Source organism: Dendropsophus ebraccatus, chromosome 9, assembly GCF_027789765.1.
Source record: "Dendropsophus ebraccatus isolate aDenEbr1 chromosome 9, aDenEbr1.pat, whole genome shotgun sequence".
NCBI classification, from domain to species: domain Eukaryota; kingdom Metazoa; phylum Chordata; class Amphibia; order Anura; family Hylidae; genus Dendropsophus; species Dendropsophus ebraccatus.
In genome coordinates, this window is record NC_091462.1 from 117,452,243 (window position 1) to 117,476,165 (window position 23,923).

General features: G+C 44.5%; 2 protein-coding genes across 7 annotated transcripts in view; one reads left to right on the top strand and one right to left on the bottom strand.

Moving 5' to 3' along the window:
* Positions 1-9,468, bottom strand: part of LOC138800587 (uncharacterized) — a 38,816-nt gene extending 29,348 nt beyond the window's left edge. For all 6 annotated transcript variants that reach the window (XM_069982371.1, XM_069982370.1, XM_069982369.1 and 3 more), the window contains exons 1-2: positions 9,382-9,468; positions 1,684-1,758 (exon numbers count right to left, since the gene is read on the bottom strand). In XM_069982371.1, coding sequence (XP_069838472.1) covers positions 1,684-1,758; positions 9,382-9,406 — 100 coding nt within the window. In that variant the 5' untranslated portion in view covers positions 9,407-9,468. The remainder of the gene's footprint in view (positions 1-1,683; positions 1,759-9,381) is intronic.
* An 8,294-nt stretch (positions 9,469-17,762) lies between these two features.
* LOC138801905 (RING finger protein 112-like) overlaps positions 17,763-23,923 on the top strand; it is a 41,410-nt gene continuing 35,249 nt past the window's right edge. The window contains exons 1-3 of the mRNA XM_069985001.1: positions 17,763-17,876; positions 19,676-19,870; positions 19,947-20,081. Of these exons, the coding sequence (XP_069841102.1) occupies positions 17,763-17,876; positions 19,676-19,870; positions 19,947-20,081 (444 nt within the window). The remainder of the gene's footprint in view (positions 17,877-19,675; positions 19,871-19,946; positions 20,082-23,923) is intronic.

Below are 23,923 nucleotides of genomic sequence, written 5' to 3' on the forward strand. Positions count from 1 at the left end.
CGGGGAATATATCAGTAATAGGACACAGGCCCTATTACATAAGGGTGGTCGGGGGATATATCAGTAATAGGACACTGGCCCTATTACATAAGGGTGGTCGGGGAATATATCAGTAATAGGACACTGGCCCTATTAGATAAGGGTGGTCGGGGAATATATCAGTAATAGGACACTGGCCCTATTACATAAGGGTTGTCGGGGAATATATCAGTAATAGGACACTGGCCCTATTACATAAGGGTGGTCGGGGAATATATCAGTAATAGGACACTGGCTCTATTAGATAAGGGTGGTCGGGGGATATATCAGTAATAGGACACTTGCTCTATTAGATAAGGGTGGTCGGGGAATATATCAGTATTAGCAGACTGGCCCTATTACATAAGGGTGGTCGGGGAGAGGTTGTCAGTCACTATTTGGCAGCTTGTTTCTGAGCTGGAAGAGTCCATTGTGTGTGGGGGGGGGGGATCTGTGCTGGTCTCTTCCTGGATGGTGGATGACTGTATATGAGCAGCAGTGTAATATGGAGATATCCTGTGTAATATAGAGGAGGAGGAGGAGACATAAGTAGTGTAGAAGTAACCTTTGTCCTCAGTGTGGGGGTTTTCTTCAGTGTTCTGAAGAAATGGCTGCAACAGGTTGTTTGTGTTTGTGTGTGTGTGTGTGTGTGTATGCTATGGCTGCAGCAGGCTGTGTGTGTGTGTGTGTATGCTATGGCTGCCGCAGGCTGTGTGTGTGTGTGTGTTTATGCTATGGCTGCAGCAGGCTGTGTGTGTGTGTATGCTATGGCTGCAGCAGGCTGTGTGTGTGTGTGTGTGTGTATGCTATGGCTGCAGCAGGCTGTGTGTGTGTGTGTGTGTATGCTATGGCTGCAGCTGGGTGTGTGTGTGTGTGTGTGTGTGTGTGTGTATGCTATGGCTGCAGCAGGCTGTGTGTGTGTGTGTGTGTGTGTGTGTATGCTATGGCTGCCGCAGGCTGTGTGTGTGTGTGTGTGTGTGTGTGTATGCTATGGCTGCAGCAGGCTGTGTGTGTGTGTGTGTGTATGCTATGGCTGCAGCTGGGTGTGTGTGTGTGTGTGTGTATGCTATGGCTGCAGCAGGCTGTGTGTGTGTGTGTGTGTATGCTATGGCTGCAGCTGGGTGTGTGTGTGTGTGTGTGTGTGTGTGTGTATGCTATGGCTGCAGCAGGCTGTGTGTGTGTGTGTGTGTATGCTATGGCTGCAGCAGGCTGTGTGTGTGTGTGTGTGTATGCTATGGCTGCAGCAGGCTGTGTGTGTGTGTGTGTGTGTATGCTATGGCTGCAGCTGGGTGTGTGTGTGTGTGTGTGTGTGTGTGTGTGTGTATGCTATGGCTGCAGCAGGCTGTGTGTGTGTGTGTGTGTATGCTATGGCTGCCGCAGGCTGTGTGTGTGTGTGTGTGTGTGTGTATGCTATGGCTGCCGCAGGCTGTGTGTGTGTGTGTGTGTGTGTGTGTGTATGCTATGGCTGCAGCAGGCTGTGTGTGTGTGTGTGTGTGTGTATGCTATGGCTGCAGCAGGAGGCAGTGTCGGAGTTGGAGTCGGAGTTTGAGTCAGTCCTGATAAAATTCAGGAGTCGGAGTCGGAGTCGGAGCTGCGGCTTACTGACTCCACAGCTCTGTAAACAGCACACCTGTCCCCCCTCACCTCTGTATACCATACACTCACCTGATGTCCCATCGGTGAGTTTCGGTTGTTTTGCAGATGATTCTTCATCACTCATCTGATTTATCTTCTCAGATCCTTTTCCCAATCAAGAATGAAAACAATGATTAGTTCCTGATTTTTCTGGCAGGTTTTCTCTCTTCTGTGCATCAAAAAATAAGTAACTGAAAAATACATACATACACACATATTCATAGACACATATATACATATATACATACTCATACACACACACATACATACATACATACACACATATTCATTGACACATACATATATACATACTCATACACACATACATACACACATATATACATACTCATTCACACACACATTCACACATATTCATAGACACACATACATACATACATACTCATACACACATATTCATAGACACATACATATATACCTACATACGTACATACATACATACTTATACATATACTGTACATACTTATACATATACACATACATACATACATACACACAGATTCATAGACACATACATATATACCTACATACATACATACATACATACTTATACATATACTGTACATACTTATTCATATACACATACATACATACATAAAGTTATATAAAGTTATGGGGTCACTCACCTCTCTATATATACAGTTCTGGGGTCACTCACCTCTCTATATATACAGGTTGGGGGGTCACTCACCTCTATATATATATACAGTTATGGGGTCACTCACCTCTCTATATATACAGGTTGGGGGGTCACTCACCTCTATATATATATACAGTTATGGGGTCACTCACCTCTCTATATATACAGGTTGGGGGGTAACTCACCTCTATATATATATACAGTTATGGGGTCACTCACCTCTCTATATGCAGTTATGGGGTCACTCACCTCTCTATATATACAGTTATGGGGTCATTTACCTCTTTCTATATACAGTTCTGGGGTCACTCACCTCTCTATATACAGTTACGGGGTCACTCACCTCTCTCTATATATAGGTTGGGGGGTCACTCACCACTCTATATATATAGGTTGGGGGGTCACTCACCTCTCTATATATATATAGGTTGGGGGGTCACTCACCTCTATTTATACAGGTTGGGGGGTCACTCACCTCTCTATATATACAGTTATTGGGTCACTCACCTCTCTATTTATAGGGTGGGGGGGGTCAATCACCTCTCGTTATATACAGGTTGGGAGGTCACTCACCTCTATATATACAGGTTGGGGGGGCACTCACCTCTTTATATATATATAGGTTGGGGGGGTCACTCACCTCTCTATATATATAGGTTGGGGGGGTCACTCACCTCTCTATATATATAGATTGGGGGGGCTCACTCACCTCTATATATACAGGATGGGGGGGTCACTCACCTCTCTATATACATAGGTTGGGGGGTCACTCACCTCTCTATATGTACAGGTTGGGGGGGTCACTCACCTCTCTATATACATAGGTTGGGGGGTCACTCACCTCTCTATATGTACAGGTTGGGGGGGTCACTCACCTCTCTATATATATATAGGTTGGGGGGTCACTCCCCTCTATATATACAGTTACGGGGTCACTCACCTCTCTATATATACAGTTATTGGGTCACTCACCTCTCTATTTATAGGGTGGGGGGTCAATCACCTCTCTTTATATACAGGTTAGGAGGTCACTCACCTCTATACAGGTTGGGGGGGGGCACTCACCTCTTTATATATATAGGTTGGGGGGGGGTCACTCACCTCTCTATATATATATAGGTTGGGGGGTCACTCACCTCTCTATATATACAGTTATAGGGTCACTCTCCTCTCTATATATACAGGTTGGGGGGGTCACTCACCTCACTATATATAGGTTGGGGGGTCACTCACCTCTCTATATATACAGGTTGGGGGATCACTCACCTCTATATATATACAGGTTGGGGGGTCACTCACCTCTCTCTATATATATAGGTTGGGGGGGTCACTCACCTCTCTATATATACAGTTATGGGGTCACTCACCTCTCTATATATACAGTTACGGGGTCACTCACCACTCTATATATACAGGTTGGGGGGTCACTCACCTCTCTATATACAATTAGGGGGTCACTCACCACTCTATATATACAGGTTGGGGGGTCACTCACCTCTCTATATATAAAGGTTGGGGGGGTCACTCACCTCTCTATATATACAGGTTGGGGGGTCACTCACCTCTCTATATATATAGGTTGGGGGGGGTCACTCACCTCTATATATATATAGGTTGGGGGGTCACTCACCTCTCTATATATACAGGTTGGGGGGGGTCACTCACCTCTCTATATATATAGGTTGGGGGGTCACTCCCCTCTATATATACAGTTACGGGGTCACTCACCTCTCTATATATACAGGTTGGGGGGTCACTCACCTCTCTATATACACTTCCGGGGTCACTCACCTCTCTATATATACAGGTTGGGGGGTCACTCACCTCTCTATATATAAAGGTTGGGGGGGTCACTCACCTCTCTATATATACAGGTTGGGGGGTCACTCACCTCTCTATATATATAGGTTGGGGGGGGGTCACTCACCTCTATATATACAGGATGGGGGGGTCACTCACCTCTCTATATACATAGGTTGGGGGGTCACTCACCTCTCTATATGTACAGGTTGGGGGGGTCACTCACCTCTCTATATACATAGGTTGGGGGGTCACTCACCTCTCTATATGTACAGGTTGGGGGGGGCACTCACCACTCTATATATATAGGTTGGGGGGTCACTCACCTCTATAAATATATAGGTTGGGGGGGTCACTCACCTCTCTCTATATATACAGGTTGGGGGGTAACTCACCTCTCTATATGTACAGGTTGAGGGGGCACTCACCACTCTATATATATAGGTTGGGGGGTCACTCACCTCTCTATATATATATAGGTTGGGGGATCACTCACCTCTCTATATATACAGGTTGGGGGGGTCACTCACCTCTCTATATATATATAGGTTGGGGGGTCACTCACCTCTATTTATACAGGTTGGGGGGTCACTCACCTCTCTATATATACAGTTATTGGGTCACTCACCTCTCTATTTATAGGGTGGGGGGGGGTCAATCACCTCTCGTTATATACAGGTTGGGAGGTCACTCACCTCTATATATACAGGTTGGGGGGGCACTCACCTCTTTATATATATAGGTTGGGGGGGTCACTCACCTCTCTATATATATAGGTTGGGGGGGGGCTCACTCACCTCTCTATATATACAGTTATAGGGTCACTCTCCTCTCTATATATACAGGTTGGGGGTCACTCACCTCTCTATATATAGGTTGGGGGTCACTCACCTCTCTATATATATAGGTTGGGGGGTCACTCACCTCTCTATATATACAGTTATGGGGTCACTCTCCTCTCTATATATATACAGGTTGGGGGGTCACTCACCTCACTATATATAGGTTGGGGGGTCACTCACCTCTCTATATATACAGGTTGGGGGATCACTCACCTCTATATATATATACAGGTTGGGGGGTCACTCACCTCTCTCTATATATATAGGTTGGGGGGGTCACTCACCTCTCTATATATACAGTTATGGGGTCACTCACCTCTCTATAAACAGTTACGGGGTCACTCACCACTCTATATATACAGGTTGGGGGGTCACTCACCTCTCTATATACAATTACGGGGTCACTCACCTCTCTATATATACAGGTTGGGGGGTCACTCACCTTTCTATATATAAAGGTTGGGGGGGTCACTCACCTCTCTATATATACAGGTTGGGGGGTCACTCACCTCTCTATATATATAGGTTGGGGGGGTCACTCACCTCTATATATACAGGATGGGGGGGGTCACTCACCTCTCTATATACATAGGTTGGGGGGTCACTCACCTCTCTATATATACAGGGTGGGGGGGTCACTCACCCCTCTATATATATAGGTTGGGGGGTCACTCACCTCTATATATACAGTTACAGGGTCACTCACCTCTCTATATATACAGGTTGGGGGGTCACTCACCTCTCTATATACAGTCACGGGGGTCACTCACCTCTCCATATATAAAGGTTGGGGGGGGGGTCACTCACCTCTCTATATATATAGGTTGGGGGGTCACTCACCTCTCTATATATACAGGTTGAGGGGGGGGTCACCCACCTCTCTATATATACAGGTTGGGGGGGGGGGGGTCACTCACCTCTCTCTATATATAGGTTGGGGGGTCACTCACCTCTTTATATATACAGTTATGGGGTCACTCACCTCTCTATATATACAGGTTATGGGGTCACTCACCTCTCTATATGCAGTTATGGGGTCACTCACCTCTCTATATATACAGTTATGGGGTCATTTACCTCTTTCTATATACAGTTCTGGGGTCACTCACCTCTCTATATATACAGTTCTGGGGTCACTCACCTCTCTATATACAGTTACGGGGTCACTCACCTCTCTCTATATATAGGTTGGGGGTTCACTCACCTCTATATATATATAGGTTGGGGGGGGTCACTCACCTCTCTCTATATATACAGGTTGGGGGGTCACTCACCTCTATATATATATATATATATATATATATAGGTTGGGGGGGGTCACTCACCTCTCTATATATACAAGTTGGGGGGTCACTCACCTCTCTATATATATAGGTTGGGGGGTCACTCACCTCTCTATATATATAGGATGGGGGGGTCACTCTCCTCTCTCTATATATACAGGTTGGGGGGTCACTCACCTCTCTATATATATAGGTTGGGGGGTCACTCACCTCTCTATATGTACAGGTTGGGGGGTCACTAACCTCTCTATATATACAGGTTGGGGGGTAACTCACCTCTCTATATGTACAGGTTGGGGGGGCACTCACCACTCTCTATATATAGGTTGGGGGGTCACTCACCTCTCTCTCTATATATATAGGTTGGGGGGTCACTCACCTCTCTATATATATATAGGTTGGGGGATCACTCACCTCTCTATATATACAGGTTGGGGGGGTCACTCACCTCTCTCTATATATATAGGTTGGGGGGTCACTCACCTCTATTTATACAGGTTGGGGGGTCACTCACCTCTCTATATATACAGTTATTGGGTCACTCACCTCTCTATTTATAGGGTGGGGGGTCAATCACCTCTCTTTATATACAGGTTAGGAGGTCACTCACCTCTATACAGGTTGGGGGGGGGCACTCACCTCTTTATATATATAGGTTGGGGGGGGGTCACTCACCTCTCTATATATATAGGTTGGGGGGTCACTCACCTCTCTATATATACAGTTATAGGGTCACTCTCCTCTCTATATATACAGGTTGGGGGGGGTCACTCACCTCACTATATATAGGTTGGGGGGTCACTCACCTCTCTATATATACAGGTTGGGGGATCACTCACCTCTATATATATACAGGTTGGGGGGTCACTCACCTCTCTCTATATATATAGGTTGGGGGGGTCACTCACCTCTCTATATATACAGTTATGGGGTCACTCACCTCTCTATATACAGTTACGGGGTCACTCACCACTCTATATATACAGGTTGGGGGGTCACTCACCTCTCTATATACAATTAGGGGGTCACTCACCACTCTATATATACAGGTTGGGGGGTCACTCACCTCTCTATATATAAACGTTGGGGGGGTCACTCACCTCTCTATATATACAGGTTGGGGGGTCACTCACCTCTCTATATATATAGGTTGGGGGGTCACTCACCTCTATATATATATAGGTTGGGGGGTCACTCACCTCTCTATATATACAGGTTGGGGGGGGTCACTCACCTCTCTATATATATAGGTTGGGGGGTCACTCACCTCTATATATACAGTTACGGGGTCACTCACCTCTCTATATATACAGGTTGGGGGGTCACTCACCTCTCTATATACAATTACGGGGTCACTCACCTCTCTATATATACAGGTTGGGGGGTCACTCACCTCTCTATATATAAAGGTTGGGGGGGTCACTCACCTCTCTATATATACAGGTTGGGGGGTCACTCACCTCTCTATATATATAGGTTGGGGGGGGGGTCACTCACCTCTATATATACAGGATGGGGGGGTCACTCACCTCTCTATATACATAGGTTGGGGGGTCACTCACCTCTCTATATGTACAGGTTGGGGGGGTCACTCACCTCTCTATATATATATAGGTTGGGGGGTCACTCCCCTCTATATATACAGTTACGGGGTCACTCACCTCTCTATATATACAGGTTGGGGGTCACTCACCTCTCCATATATACAGGTTGGGGGGGGGGTCACGCACCTCTCTATATATATAGGTTGGGGGGTCACTCACCTCTCTATATATACAGATGTGGGGGGGGGTCACCCACCTCTCTATATATACAGGTTGGGGGGGTGGATCACTCACCTCTCTCTATATATAGGTTGAGTGTCACTCACCTCTTTATATATACAGTTATGGGGTCACTCACCTCTCTATATATACAGGTTGGGGGGTCACTCACCTCTCTATATGTATAGGTTGGGGGGTCACTCACCTCTATATATATATATATATATATATATATATATATATATATATATAGGTTGGGGGGGTCACTCACCTCTCTATATACAGGTTGGGGGGTCACTCACCTCTCTATATACATAGGTTGGGGGGGTCACTCACCTCTCTATATATACAGGTCTGGGGGGGTTACTCACCTCTCTCTATATATATATATAGGTTGGGGGGGTCACTCACCTCTATATATACAGGTTGGGGGGTCACTCACCTCTCTATATACATAGGTTGGGGGGTCACTCACCTCTATATATATACAGGTTGGGGGGGGGGTCACTCACCTCTGTATTTATAGGTTGGGGGGGGGTCAAACACCTCTCTTTATATACAGGTTGGGGGTCACTCACCTCTATATATACAGGTTGGGGGATCACTCACCTCTATATATATACAGGTTGGGGGGGGGGGTCACTCACCTCTCTATATATATAGGTTGGGGGGTCACTCATCTCTCTATATATACAGTTATAGGGTCACACTCCTCTCTATATATACAGGTTGGGGGGTCACTCACCTCTCTATATATAGGTTGGGGGGTCACTCACCTCTCTATATATAGGTTGGGGGGTCACTCACCTCTCTATATATACAGTTATGGGGTCACTCTCCTCTCTTTATATACAGGTTGGGGTGGTCACTCACCTTTCTATATATAGGTTGGGGGGGTCACTTACCTCTCTATATATACAGGTTGGGGGGTCACTCACCTCTCTCTATATATATAGGTTGGGGGGTCACTCATTTCTCTATATATACAGTTATGGGGTCACTCACCTCTCTATATATACAGTTATGGTGTCACTCACCTCTCTATATATACAGGTTGGGGGGTCACTCACCTCTCTATATACAGTTACGGGGTCACTCACCTGTCTATATACAGTTACGGGGTCACTCACCTCTCTATATATACAGTTACAGGGTAACTCACCTCTCTAAATACAGTTATGGGGTCACTCACCTCTCTATATATACAGGTTGGGGGGGTCACTCACCTCTCTATATAGGTTGGGGGGTCACTCACCTCTCTATATATAGGTTGGGGGGTCACTCACCTCTCTATATATACAGGTTGGGGGGGTCACTCACCTCTCTATATACAGGTTGGGGGGTCACTCACCTCTCTATATACAGGTTGGGGGGTCACTCACCTCTCTTTAAAGCTGTTTCATCCATCTTTGTCTCTCACGTTCGCAGTTTGTTTTTCTTTGTTATTCTCTTTCAGTTTCACTTTTTACAATCATGAAGAGGAAGAGGAGGAGACGATGTGCTTATATAGCTCTGTATATAGCTCTGTATATAGCTCTGTATATAGCTCTGTATATAGCTCTGTATATAGCTCTGTATATAGCTCTGTATATAGCTCTGTATATATCTCTGTATATAGTTCTGTATATAGCTCTGTATATAGCTCTGTATATATCTCTGTATATATCTCTGTATATAGTTCTGTATATAGCTCTGTATATAGCTCTGTATATAGCTCTGTATATAGCTCTGTATATAGTTCTGTATATAGCTCTGTATATAGCTCTGTATATAGTTCTGTATATAGCTCTGTATATAGCTCTGTATATAGCTCTGTATATAGCTCTGTATATAATTCTGTATATAGCTCTGTATATAGCTCTGTATATAGCTCTGTATATAGTTCTGTATATAGCTCTGTATATAGCTCTGTATATAGCTCTGTATATAGCTCTGTATATAGCTCTGTATATAATTCTGTATATAGTTCTGTATATAGCTCTATATAGTTCTGTATATAGCTCTGTATATAGCTCTGTATATAGCTCTGTATATAGCTCTGTATATAATTCTGTATATAGTTCTGTATATAGCTCTGTATATAGCTCTGTATATAGCTCTGTATATAGCTCTGTATATAGTTCTGTATATAGTTCTGTATATAGCTCTGTATATAATTCTGTATATAGTTCTGTATATAGCTCTGTATATAGTTCTGTATATAATTCTGTATATAGCTCTGTATATACCTCTGTATATAATTCTGTATATAGTTCTGTATATAGCTCTGTATATAGCTCTGTATATAGCTCTGTATATAGTTCTGTATATAGTTCTGTATATAGCTCTGTATATAATTCTGTATATAGTTCTGTATATAGCTCTGTATATAGTTCTGTATATAATTCTGTATATAGCTCTGTATATACCTCTGTATATAATTCTGTATATAGCTCTGTATATAGTTCTGTATATTACTATGTATACTGTTCTGTATATAGCTCTGTATATAGTTCTGTATATAGCTCTGTATATAGCTCTGTATATAGCTCTGTATATAGCTCTGTATATACCTCTGTATATAATTCTGTATATAGATCTGTATATAGTTCTGTATATAGCTCTGTATATAGCTCTGTATATAGCTCTGTATATAGCTCTGTATATAATTCTGTATATAGCTCTGTATATAGTTCTGTATATAATTCTGTATATAGCTCTGTATATACCTCTGTATATAATTCTGTATATAGCTCTGTATATAGTTCTGTATATAGTTCTGTATATAGCTCTGTATATAGCTCTGTATATAGCTCTGTATATAGCTCTGTATATACCTCTGTATATAATTCTGTATATAGATCTGTATATAGTTCTGTATATAGCTCTGTATATAGCTCTGTATATAGCTCTGTATATAGCTCTGTATATAGTTCTGTATATAATTCTGTATATAGCTCTGTATATAGCTCTGTATATAATTCTGTATATAGCTCTGTATATAGTTCTGTATATAGTTCTGTATATAGCTCTGTATATAGCTCTGTATATAGTTCTGTATATAGTTCTGTATATAGCTCTGTATATAGCTCTGTATATAATTCTGTATATAGCTCTGTATATAGTTCTGTATATAGCTCTGTATATAGCTCTGTATATAGCTCTGTATATAGCTCTGTATATAGCTCTGTATATAATTCTGTATATAGCTCTGTATATAGCTCTGTATATAGTTACATATATAGTTACATAGTTACATAGTTAATACGGTTGAAAAAAGACACATGTCCATCAAGTTCAACCAAGGAGGGGATGGATACAGGAAAGGGGGAGGGGTGATAGGCTCTATACATACAGGGAAGGGGGAGGGGCGATAGGTTCTATACATATGCATCTATATTATTTTGCTCTAACAACTTGTCTCTCCTGTTTTGAAGCCTCTACTGTTGTTGCTGTGACCAGATCCTGGGGTGACTGTTCCACAGATTCACAGTTCTCATGGTAAAGAAGGCTTGTCGCCTCCGGAGATTGAACCTTTTTCTCTCCAGGCGGAGGCAGTGCCCCCTTGTCTCTCCAGGCGGAGGCAGTGCCCCCTTGTCTCTCCAGGTGGAGGCAGCGCCCCCTTGTCTCTCCAGGCGGAGGCAGCGCCCCCTTGTCTCTCCAGGCGGAGGCAGTGCCCCCTTGTCTCTCCAGGTGGAGGCAGTGCCCCCTTGTCTCTCCAGGCGGAGGCAGCGCCCCCTTGTCTCTCCAGGCGGAGGCAGCGCCCCCTTGTCTCTTCAGGCGGAGGCAGCGCCCCCTTGTCTCTCCAGGCGGAGGCAGCGCCCTCTTGTCCTTTGAGGGGGTTTTACCTGGAACATCTTTTCCCCATATCTCTTGTAGGGGCCATTTATATATGTAAATAAGTTAATCATATCTCCCCTTAAACGTCTCTTCTCCAGACTAAACAAATGTAATTCTATTATCTCTCCTCATAACTAAGATGCTCCATTCCCCTTATTAGTTTAGTTGCCCGTCTTTGTACCCTCTCCAGCTCTAGAACGTCCTTTTTATGAATCGGGTTCCAAAACTAGATGGCGACTCCAGATGAGGCCGCACCAAAGCTTTATAGGGGGTAATATTATATCCCTGTCCCCAGAGTCCAGGCCTGGTATATACATGACAATATCCTGCCGGCCTTAGAAGCAGCTGACTGACATTGTGCTGTTCTGTAGTCTATTATCTACAAGTACACCCAGATCCTTCTCCATCAGCGACTGCACCAGTGTAACCACCCCAGGACATAGGATGCTGCAGGTTATTACTCCCCCAGGACATAGGATGCTGCAGGTTATTACTCCCCCCAGGACATAGGATGCTGCAGGTTATTACTCCCCCCAGGACATAGGATGCTGCAGGTTATTACTCCCCCCAGGACATAGGATGCTGCAGGTTATTACTCCCCCCAGGACATATGATGCTGCAGGTTATTACTCCCCCCAGGACATAGGATGCTGCAGGTTATTACTCCCCCCAGGACATATAATGCTGCAGGTTATTACTCCCCCCAGGACATATGATGCTGCAGGTTATTACTCCCCCCAGGACATATGATGCTGCAGGTTATTACTCCCCCCAGGACATATGATGCTGCAGGTTATTACTCCCCCCAGGACATATGATGCTGCAGGTTATTAGTACCCAGGTGCATAACTTTACATTTATCCACATTGAACCTCATTTGCCAAGTGGACGCCCAAACACTCAGTGTGTCTAAGTCATCCTGTAACATCTGCACATCCTCCATAGACTGTACTGTACTACAAAGCCTGTAACATCTGCACATCCTCCATAGACTGTACTGTACTACACAGCCTGTAACATCTGCACATCCTCCATAGACTGTACTGTACTACAAAGCCTGTAACATCTGCACATCCTCCATAGACTGTACTGTACTACAAAGCCTGTAACATCTGCCCATCCTCCATAGACTGTACTGTACTACAAAGCCTGTAACATCTGCACATCCTCCATAGACTGTACTGTACTACAAAGCCTGTAACATCTGCACATCCTCCATAGACTGTACTGTACTACAAAGCTTGGTGTCATCTGCACATCCTCCATAGACTGTACTGTACTACAAAGCCTGTAACATCTGCACATCCTCCATAGACTGTACTGTACTACAAAGCCTGTAACATCTGCACATCCTCCATAGACTGTACTGTACTACAAAGCTTGGTGTCATCTGCAAAGATAGAAACATTGCTGTTAATTCCATTCTCAATATCAATAATAAACAAGTTAAACAGAAGAGGGCCGAGTACTGACCCTTGGGGTACACCACTTATTACCGGGGACCATTCGGAGTAGGAATCATTGACCACCACTCTCTGGGTACGATTATTAAGCCAGTTTTCAATCCAGTTACACATTAAATTTTCCAAACCGATAGACTTTAAATTACCCATCAGACGTCCATGAGGAACTGTGTCAAATGCTTTTGCAAAATCCAGGTACACGATATCCACAGCCGCGCCGCCATCCAGGTACACGATATCCACAGCCGCGCCGCCATCCAGGCTTCTACTTACCTCTTCATAGAAACATATTAGGTTGGTTTGACAGCTTCTGTCCTTAGTAAAACCATGCTGGTTATCACTTATAATACTATTTGCCACTACATATTCCTGGATGTAGTCCCTTATAAGCCCCTCAAATAGTTTCCCCACAATGGACGTTAAGCTTACGGGTCTATAGTTACCTGGAGAAGTTCGAGAGCCCTTTTTGAAGATCGGCATTACATTTGCCTTACGCCAGTCCCTCGGCACAATACCAGTAAGCAAAGAATCACGGAATATTTCATACAAGGGTAGTGAAATTACAGAACTGAGTTCCCTAAGAACTCTGGGGTGTAATCCATCAGGCCCTGGAGCTTTGGTTACATTGAGTTTGTTTAATTTATCTTGGACCATATCTATAGTAAACCAGTTCAGTACATTACATGTGTTAGCTGCACTGGCCCCACCCACCTCAGTACTGGCCCACCCACCTCAGTACTGGCCCCACCCACCACAGCTCCATCCTCTTTTGTATATACAGAACTGAAGAAGCCATTAAGTAACTCAGCTTTCTCCTGATCCCCAGTTATTAACTCCCCGTCCCCATTATTTAGGGGTCCTACATGCTCTGACCTTGGTTTTTTGGCATTAATATATTTGAAGAATTTTTGGGGGCTTCTTTTGCTTTCTATAGCTACCTGCCTTTCATTGTGAATTTTTGCTGCTTTTATTACATTTTTACAGGTTTTGTTGACTTCTTTGTAATGTTTAAAGGCTACAGCTGACCCCTCTGATCTGTATACAGCTGACCCCTCTGATCTGTACTGTATACAGCTGACCCCTCTGTACTGTATACAGCTGACCCCTCTGTACTGTATACAGCTGACCCCTCTGATCTGTACTGTATACAGCTGACCCCTCTGATTTATATTTTTTGAATGCCCCTTTTTTCTCATTTATCGCCCTTCTAACCTCGGTTGTCGCCATGTGGGATTGGATTGTAACCGTTTATATTTGTTCCCCATAGGAATATATTTGGCAGTACAGTTATGTAATGTAGATTAGCAGATTTCCCATGTATTATCAGTATCAGTATGTGACAGCAGCCGCTCCCAGTCTATGCCCTGAAGTTCTGCCCTTAACCCAGGAAAATTGGCCCTTTTAAAATTAAACTTTTTGCCCTCCCAACATGTTGTTCTTTTCTACACTTTAACCCCTTCCCCCAATATGACGTCCAGGGACGTCATGAAAAGCAGTGGCAGAATGCATCATGACGTCCCTGGACGTCATGCTTTCCCTGCCTCCCCCCTCTGTCCCTAGGTGAGATCGGGCAGCAGGAGGAGGCTGTGTCACACAGCATCCTCCCGCTGCCTCTGCCCGGAGGGGAGCCGCGCTCCCCCCCGGGCAGTTAACCCCATAAACGCCGCGGTCAATGCGACCGCAGCGTCTATGGGGAGATTCAGTGTCCCCCCGCCGATCGGGCGGCGGGGGGAGGCTGCAGAACGCTGCCTCCCCCCACCGCCACTAACATTGTGTCCCCCGGCCCACCTCCCCTCGTCCTCCGATACCGGCGGATCGCCGCTACTACCTCTTTAGCGGCGATCCGCCGGTACCGGGCATTACCGGCGCCGCCGATAGCTTTCATCTCCCCCCACCGTGAATCCACGGTGGGGGGAGATGAAAAATGTCCCCTCAGACCCCAGATCAGCCCCCCGATCAGACCCCAGATCCCCGTACCCGGGCGGCCATCAGATCCAAGATGGCCGCCCCCATCCCTGCGATGTTTGTTCGCAGGGATGGATATAAAATAATGATCAAAGCCCCATGCTCTCCGCCACCGGAGGTAGCGGAGAGCATGGGGCAGTGATCGGGGACCCCCCCGTGTGGTCCCGGAGCAGGCGATCGGCGGTATATACTATATACCGCCGATCGCCTGTTCCCAGTGCTGCCCGGCACTTTTTATCCCCTGTCACCATAAATCATTGGTGACAGGGGATAAAAAGTGTCACCGTGCCCCCCCCCAAGTCGCCCCCCACCCCCCCAGTCACCCCCGTCCCCCAGTCACCCCCCCTTCCCCATATACTCACCGGATCCTGGAGCTCCGTCCTCCTCGACGTCCAGGCTGATTCTGAAGTGCGCATGCGCTCCAGAAGCAGTTAGCTCTGAAAATTTAAAGTGACAGAGACCAATTTGGTCTCTGTCACTGAACTATGATTACTGTGATAGAAAATATCACAGTAATCATAGTAATACAGTGAAAATTAATGTATAAAGTACAAAAAGTGACAAACATACAAAAAAATAAAACACACACTTTTTATTATAGTAATAATTGCAGTTTACTCCCAGATTACCCCTAACCACCGCACATTGCCCGTAACCACCGCAGGTTGCCCATATCCGCCCCAGATTGCCCGTATTCGCCCCAGATTGCACGTAATCACCGCACATTGCCCATAACCACCGCACATTGCCACTAACCACCGCACGCTGCCCGTAACCACCGCACGTTGCCACTAACCACCGCACGTTGCCACTAACCACCGCACGTTGCCACTAACCACCGCACGTTGCCACTAACCACCGCACGTTGCCCATAACCACCGCACGTTGCCTGTAACCACTGCACGTTGCCTCTAACTCACACACGTTGCCAGTGACCCCCTCCAGATTGCCGTAACCACCCAAAATTACATGTACTCACCCCTAATTACCTATAAGCACTTCCGTTTATCCGTAACCACCCCAGATTGTCTGTAACCACCCCAGGTTGCCCCTAATCACATGTAATTCCCCCCAGATTGCCTCTGACCACCGCACGTTGCCCCCGACCACCGCACGTTGCCCCCGACCACCGCACGTTGCCTCCGACCACCGCGTTCTTTGAGGGGTGTACTTTCCTAAATGGGGTGACTTTTGGGGGGGTTCTCTTCTACGGACACTACAGGGGCTCAGCAAACGCACCTGGCGCTCAGAAACTTCTTCGGAAAAATCTGCACTGAAAATGCTAATTGGCGCTCCTTTCCTTCTGAGCCCGGCTGTGTGCCCATACAGTAGTTTATGCCCACATATGGGGTACCGTTCTACTCAGGGGAACCTGCGTTACAAATTTTGGGGTGCGGATTCTCTCATGTTCCTTGTGAAATTGAGAAATTTTAAACTAAACGAACATATTATTGGAAAAATTCGAGTTTTTCATTTTTACTGTCTAATTTTAAATACTTTCCTCTAATACCTGTGGGGTCAAAATGGTCACCACACCCCAAGATGAATTCTTTGAGGGGTGCACTTTCCAAAATGGGGTGACTTATGGGGGGGTTCTCTTCTGCGGACACTACAGGGGCACTACAAACGCACCTGGCGCTCAGAAACTTCTTCAGCAAAATCTGAACTGAAAATGCTAATTGGCGCTCCTTCCCTTCTGAGCCCTGCTGTGTGCCCATACAGTGGTTTATGCCCACATATGAGGTACCGTTGTACTCAAGAGAACCTGTGTTACAAATTGTGGGGTGCATATTCTCTCATGTTCCTTTTGGAAAGGAGAAACTTTAATCTAAACATATATATTATTGGAAAATTAAAATTTTCGATTTCTTTAAGGCCTAATTGTGAATACTTTCCTCCAGCCCCTGTAGGGTTAAAATGCTCATTATACCCCTAGATTAATTCTTTAAGGTGTCTAGTTTCCAAAATGGGGTCACTTATGGGGTTTTACAGCATACAAGCCTCCTAAATCAACTTAAAAAAAGAACTGGTCCCTAAAAAAAAATCAGTTTTGGAAACTTTCACAAAATGTGATAATTTGCTAATAAATTTCTAAGCCCCATAACAGCCTAAAAAAGTAAAATATGTTTCCCAAATTATGCCAGAATAAAGAGGACATATTGGTAATGTGATTTAGTAACTAATTTATGTGCTATGACTTCCTTTTTTAGAAGCAGAGAATTTCAGAAGTTCATAAAATGCAAAATTTTCAAATTTTTCATGATATTTTGATGTTTTTCACAAAAAACACACAAAGTAGTGACCAAATTTTGCCACTAATATAAAGTGCCATATGTGACAAAAAAACAATCTCAGAATCGCTAGCATACGTTAAAGCATCACTGAGCTATAAGAGCATAAAGTGAGACAGGTCAGATTTTGAAAAATGAGCCTGGTCATTAAGGCCAAAACAGGCTGCGGAGGCAAGGGGTTAAGCTAAAAGTCACTATATTGTGGTCACTATTCCCCAGGTGTTCATGGACAGTGACGTCCCCAACCAGCTCAGCGGTGTTAGAAATAACCAGATCCGGCAGCCATCACTTCTAGTCGGCTCCTCCACAAACTGGCCCAGAAAATTATCCTGCAGGAGGGTAAGAAATTCCCCCCCTTTGTGGTTTTAGCTGAACCGTGACCCCAATCTATATCTGGGTAGTTGTCCCCATTACCACTACTGTCCCCTCCCGGGCAGCCCGCTCTATTTGTCTATTCAGCTGACCATCTACCTCCTCAGTAATGTTGGGGGGTCTATAGATTACACCAAGAATAATTTTTTCACTCTTTACCTCCTTCTGTAGTTCTACCCATAATGCTTCCACATCATCACAGTCATCGCCCACTATTGCATCTGTTACACTCACTTTAATATCATTTCTGACATACAGACATACTCCTCCTCCCCTTCTGCCCACCCTGTCCTTATACCATACAGACATACTCCTCCTCCTGCCCACCCTGTCCTTATACCATACAGACATACTCCTCCTCCTGCCCACCCTGTCCTTATACCATACAGACATACTCCTCCTCCTGCCCACCCTGTCCTTATACCATACAGACATACTCCTCCTCCTGCCCACCCTGTCCTTATACCATACAGACAGACTCCTCCTCCTCCTGCCCACCCTGTCCTTATACCATACAGACATACTCCTCCTCCCCTTCTGCCCACCCTGTCCTTATACCATACAGACATACTCCTCCTCCTGCCCACCCTGTCCTTATACCATACAGACATACTCCTCCTCCTGCCCACCCTGTCCTTATACCATACAGACAGACTCCTCCTCCTCCTGCCCACCCTGTCCTTATACCATACAGACATACTCCTCCTCCCCTTCTGCCCACCCTGTCCTTATACCATACAGACATACTCCTCCTCCTGCCCACCCTGTCCTTATACCATACAGACATACTCCTCCTCCTGCCCACCCTGTCCTTATACCATACAGACATACTCCTCCTCCTGCCCACCCTGTCCTTATACCATACAGACATACTCCTCCTCCTGCCCGCCCTGTCCTTATACCATACAGACATACTCCTCCTCCTGCCCACCCTGTCCTTATACCATACAGACATACTCTTCCTCCTGCCCACCCTGTCCTTATACCATACAGACATACTCTTCCTCCTGCCCACCCTGTCCTTATACCATACAGACATACTCCTCCTCCTGCCCGCCCTGTCCTTATACCATACAGACATACTCCTCCTCCCCTTCTGCCCACCCAGTCCTTATACCATACAGACATACTCCTCCTCCCCTTCTGCCCACCCAGTCCTTATACCATACAGACATACTCCTCCTCCTGCCCGCCCTGTCCTTATACCATACAGACATACTCCTCCTCCCCTTCTGCCCACCCGGTCCCTTCTGAACAACGTAAATCCCTGAATATTGACAGCCCAGTCATGTGAGGAGTCCAGCCATGTCTCAGTCACACCAACCACATCAATGGACTCCTCCAGAACCAAGGCCTCTAGCTCCCCCATCTTGCTGCTAGACTTCTGGCATTAGTAACCATACACTTTATATTACCATCGAGTTTAACCGCTTCATTATAAGAAATAGGATTTATTACTGTGCTGTGGCTACAATCATCCTCACTGTGGCTACAATCATCCTCACTGTATATATATATATATCATGCTTGATAAAGGCTCATAGAGCTGAAACGTTGCACTTTCTTTGCAAACTGGCACAATAAAGCAATAAGCACTTTATAAGGAGATGCTGTCCTCGGATTGTTTTTCTATATATATATATATATATATATATATATATATATATATATATATATATATATCTGGCACAAACCAGAAGGCTAATAAATTTTTTTTCTTTGTATGACGTTATATTATTCCCAGTGTCTCCTTCTTCATTCACCAGGTTCCTGGTTCTCCGCGTCAGCTGGTGTACCGGGATAGGAATGGCGCTCTGAGGCTGGATACAGAGACGGCACAGAGATGCTTTGGGGACAGCCGGATTGCGGACCACTCCCTGTGTCTCATCTCTGTGATTGGGGAGAAGAGATGTGGGAAATCCTTCCTAATGAATTATATAGTGAGAGCTCTGTATAACCAGGTGAGAGGGGACATCCCCGGCCCATATCACCCATGTTACCTGCAGGACACCTAATACTGTCTCGTCTTCTCGGTAGGAGAGGGGAATGGCCATTCTGGGGGATCAAAATGAACGTCTGACAGGATTTCAGTGGCAAAACGGAGATGACGTTGTAACCGAGGGAATATGGATATGGGATCGGCCGTTCATACTGGAGAGGAACGGGGAAAAGGTAAGAGACAACGAGGAGGAGCACATAGTCCTTATCACTATTATTAGGAGATGCAAGAAAATGGATTCTATGACAGCAGCATCGGAGCACTCACTTGGAGTGGATTAAAGGGGCACTCTGACTCCTGAAGAAAAAATTCAAATAGTGCCAGAAAGTTATTCAAATGTGTAAATTAGGGAAATTGTAGAAATTGTGAGCGTTCTACCGGCCTGAGGATGAATGTACAGATAGATGGTGCTCAACCACCAGACCAAAATTAAAAAACAAGTCCAGCGGATTATAAAATCCGGCCGGCGTCAGCGGGAAATTGATTACACGTAGTAATTTACCTCTTGCTGTGCCTGCAGTGAGTGATGGGACCGGTCATAAGGACCCCCGTCAGAAGGCATTTCCCCCAAATTTGTGATGACGTCCGGACCCGGGGGAAGATTGCATCAGCCGGGTTGTCGGCATCGGATATCCCGGAGTCGGACAGGGGTCCCAGGGCCATAGGTTTGTACTTGTAATCAATTTCTCCCCTGCCGGCTGCAGGATTTTATAATCTGACGGACTTCTCCTTTAATGGATACGGCGCACATCCCACATACGGCTGACACTAGTGCCACTAGATAAACAATGGAAAGTGAAAAAATGGAGATCAGCTCACCTTGTTGTTGTATGGTTCGGATTTCAATGCATTGAGGGAGGGTGCACGGTTCCAGGCGGTGGCTAGCCGTCAGTAGGTAAATGGAATGGAAAGAAGGTGCGGATCCAGCACTCCAAGGTAAGTTAAAAATCTTATATTTTATTCAATCATGTTAAAATACAGCAGAGCTATGTGTGCTGTGTGGCCCAGTAGATTGACGCGTTTCGCGCATGCGCGCTTAGTCATAATCTGGTGAATGATGTGCAAGTGTGAGTTTAAAAACAAGTTGAGGCCAATGGGAGTATTCCCAGTGCTAGCACTAGCAGGTGGGATGGGTGCATGTAGTTAATGTGTTAACCCTGTGTTAGCATCACTTCAGGTATTAGGCGGCTGGTAACATTATGATATGTTATATATAGTAAAATATGTATAAAAATATGTATACTACATGTGTAATGCCGCGATTTCCCTGATGGAGACAATGAGAAAGGATATGATGATCTAAAGAGCTGTGTATGCTGTGAATTGACGTGGAGTGGGTAAACTCAGAAAAACGCCTGTAAATGAATGATATGTGGTGTGAACATGGTTGTATGTTCATAGTGGTGCGATGCGTATTAAGCTGGTAATCAGCCTATATGAGCGCCTGAATGATAAGGTTATATGGTGCTGCAAGTATCTGTATGCAGACATAAATAAATCTTGCACTAGAAATGCATACAATAATTATTAACCAGAAACAAAGGAGTAGTGATGAATATTAATAAAAATCAAAAATTAGCGAGTCAGAGAATAATTCATGCCTGATAAATATTAAATGGGATAATAAAAAAATGAATGAAATGAGTGAAATGAAATAAAATAAGAATTAAATTAATGAATAGACTATAGTAATGCATATGAGGTGTGATACCCAAGCTGTAAATAATAATAACCAAAACTCCATTAATGAAAAAAATAAAATAAAATAAAATTTTTCTTTTGGGGATAACGATATCTGAATAATCTATGGAGGAGCTATGAATTATTGTGTTCGGCTGATGAATGGAAAAAAAATAATATATAAGAAAAAAAAAATGAAATGTGAAGGAATATGAAAAAATATATGAAAAAATAATACTGAAAAAATATGAAAAAATAATAATAAGAGTGAAGAAAATTATTATTCGAACTATGAAAAACATTCATACTGTAAATTAGTTCATGTAATGATAAAGAAGGTCATTTTTGTAATTAAGTCCATGTGGAATTCTTGTATCCAATTTAAAAATACATTCCGCTTCTTTGTTGAAGAGTTGTCTTGTCCTATCGCCCCCCCGTAAGGGTGCTTCTATGAATTTGATGCCATAAAAAGAAAAATAGGAAATGTCTCTATTGTGAACTTCAATAAAGTGTTTCGCTGCACCCGAGCAGCTGGATTTCGTTTTGTTTTTAATGTCAGTGATATGCTCACTGATTCTCTTCTTTAATTTGCGAGATGTACAGCCAACATACTTAAGGTCGCACCTTCCACATTCAATTATGTACACTACGTGATCTGTTTCACAATTAATGAAGTCTGTGATGCTATATGTTTTGGTGTGATCACTATTGGTGTACTCTTTGATATTTTTACAATAGTTGCACATATTGCACCGTGACCCATTGCATTTAAAGTTACCTTTTGGTTTGTTTCTTGTTATTGCGGGGGTTTTCAGTGCCGGTAGGATGCTAGGTGATAAATCATCTCGCAAGGTGCGACCTCTGCGTGCCACGCAGCGCACTCCTTCATCTAATATTTCATTTAGGATAGCATCTTGCCTCAGTATATTTATGTTACGTTGTATCATTTTAGTGATTTCTTGGTATTCCAAGGAAAAGCGCGTGGAGAAAGTTATTGGTGTTGGTGATATTTGTTCTTTTTTCCTTTTTTCTTTTTTTCTTAATAATTCTTCCCTGTTTTTGGTTTGTACAATTTTTGTAGCCCTTTCCAGATGATATTTCTTATACCCTCTCCTTTCCATTCTTGTACAGGCTTCCTTAGATTGTTTAGAGTATATGTCTGGTTTGGAGCATGCTCTTTTTATTCGAGTTAATTCCCCCACTGGTATGGCCTTAACAGTGTGCAGGGGGTGATTACTTTGGGCATGTAGTATCGTGTTGCCCGCGGTGGGCTTGCGATACAAAGATGTATGGACCATATTTGTGTTTTTGTCCACCTCTAATTGGATATCCAGGAAGGAGACACATGTTGGATGTGTGAAATGGGTGAACCTGAGATTGTTGTCATTGGCATTACAATATTGCAGGAAGTCTGAGAGAGCGGAATCTTCCTCCTGCCATACGATGAGTACGTCGTCGATAAAACGACCGTACCACCGTATGGCGGGGGAGAATGTATTTGTGCATGAGAATATGTATCTCTCTTCCCACCATGCAACAAATAGCCTAGCTAGAGTGGGGGAGAATTTGGCCCCCATGGGGGCGCCCCTAATTTGTAAAAAATATTCACTGTTAAAAGACAAATAATTATGTTTTAACAAAAAGGCTGTCACCTCCAAAATATATTCTCTCAGCTCGCAGCTATAACTACTATATCTATATAGATGGTAAGCTAGGGCTTCAAGGGCTTGATTATGGGGGATAGAAGAATACAGTGCAGTTATATCGCAACTAAGCCACTTGTTTTCATTGGACCATTCGAATTCCTTGACTGAGCCGCTATCTTGTAGATAGCCGGGTACTCGCTGGACCAGTGGTTGTAACAGATTGTCGACCCATTCACAAAGCTTTTCCCCTAGGGAGCCTACCCCTGAAATGATGGGACGGAGGGGTGGGGGGAAGATCTCCTTGTGCACCTTGGGGAGGCCATAGAAGGTAGCAACCCTGGGACACTCCGGAACGAGGCCTGCCACGTCCCCGTCCCGGAGTATACCCAAGGCTACACCCTCCTCCTCCACCACTGTGCACAAGGAGGTCTTGAATGGTTGGGTGGGATCACTGGTTAGTTTACGGTAGGTCTCGCTGTCATCCAATATTTCATACGCCAGTTTAATGTATAGATCCCTGTCCAAAAGAACTATTTCCCCCCCCTTGTCAGCCATTTTGATGACTAGTTGGTTGTCATTCTTTAAATCCCTTATGGCTTCTCTTTCTTTGATGGTGACATTTAGATGTGCGGATGTTGTTTTAGTTATGTCAAACAATTTGCGAAGGTCTCTCTCCATGACATGTTGGA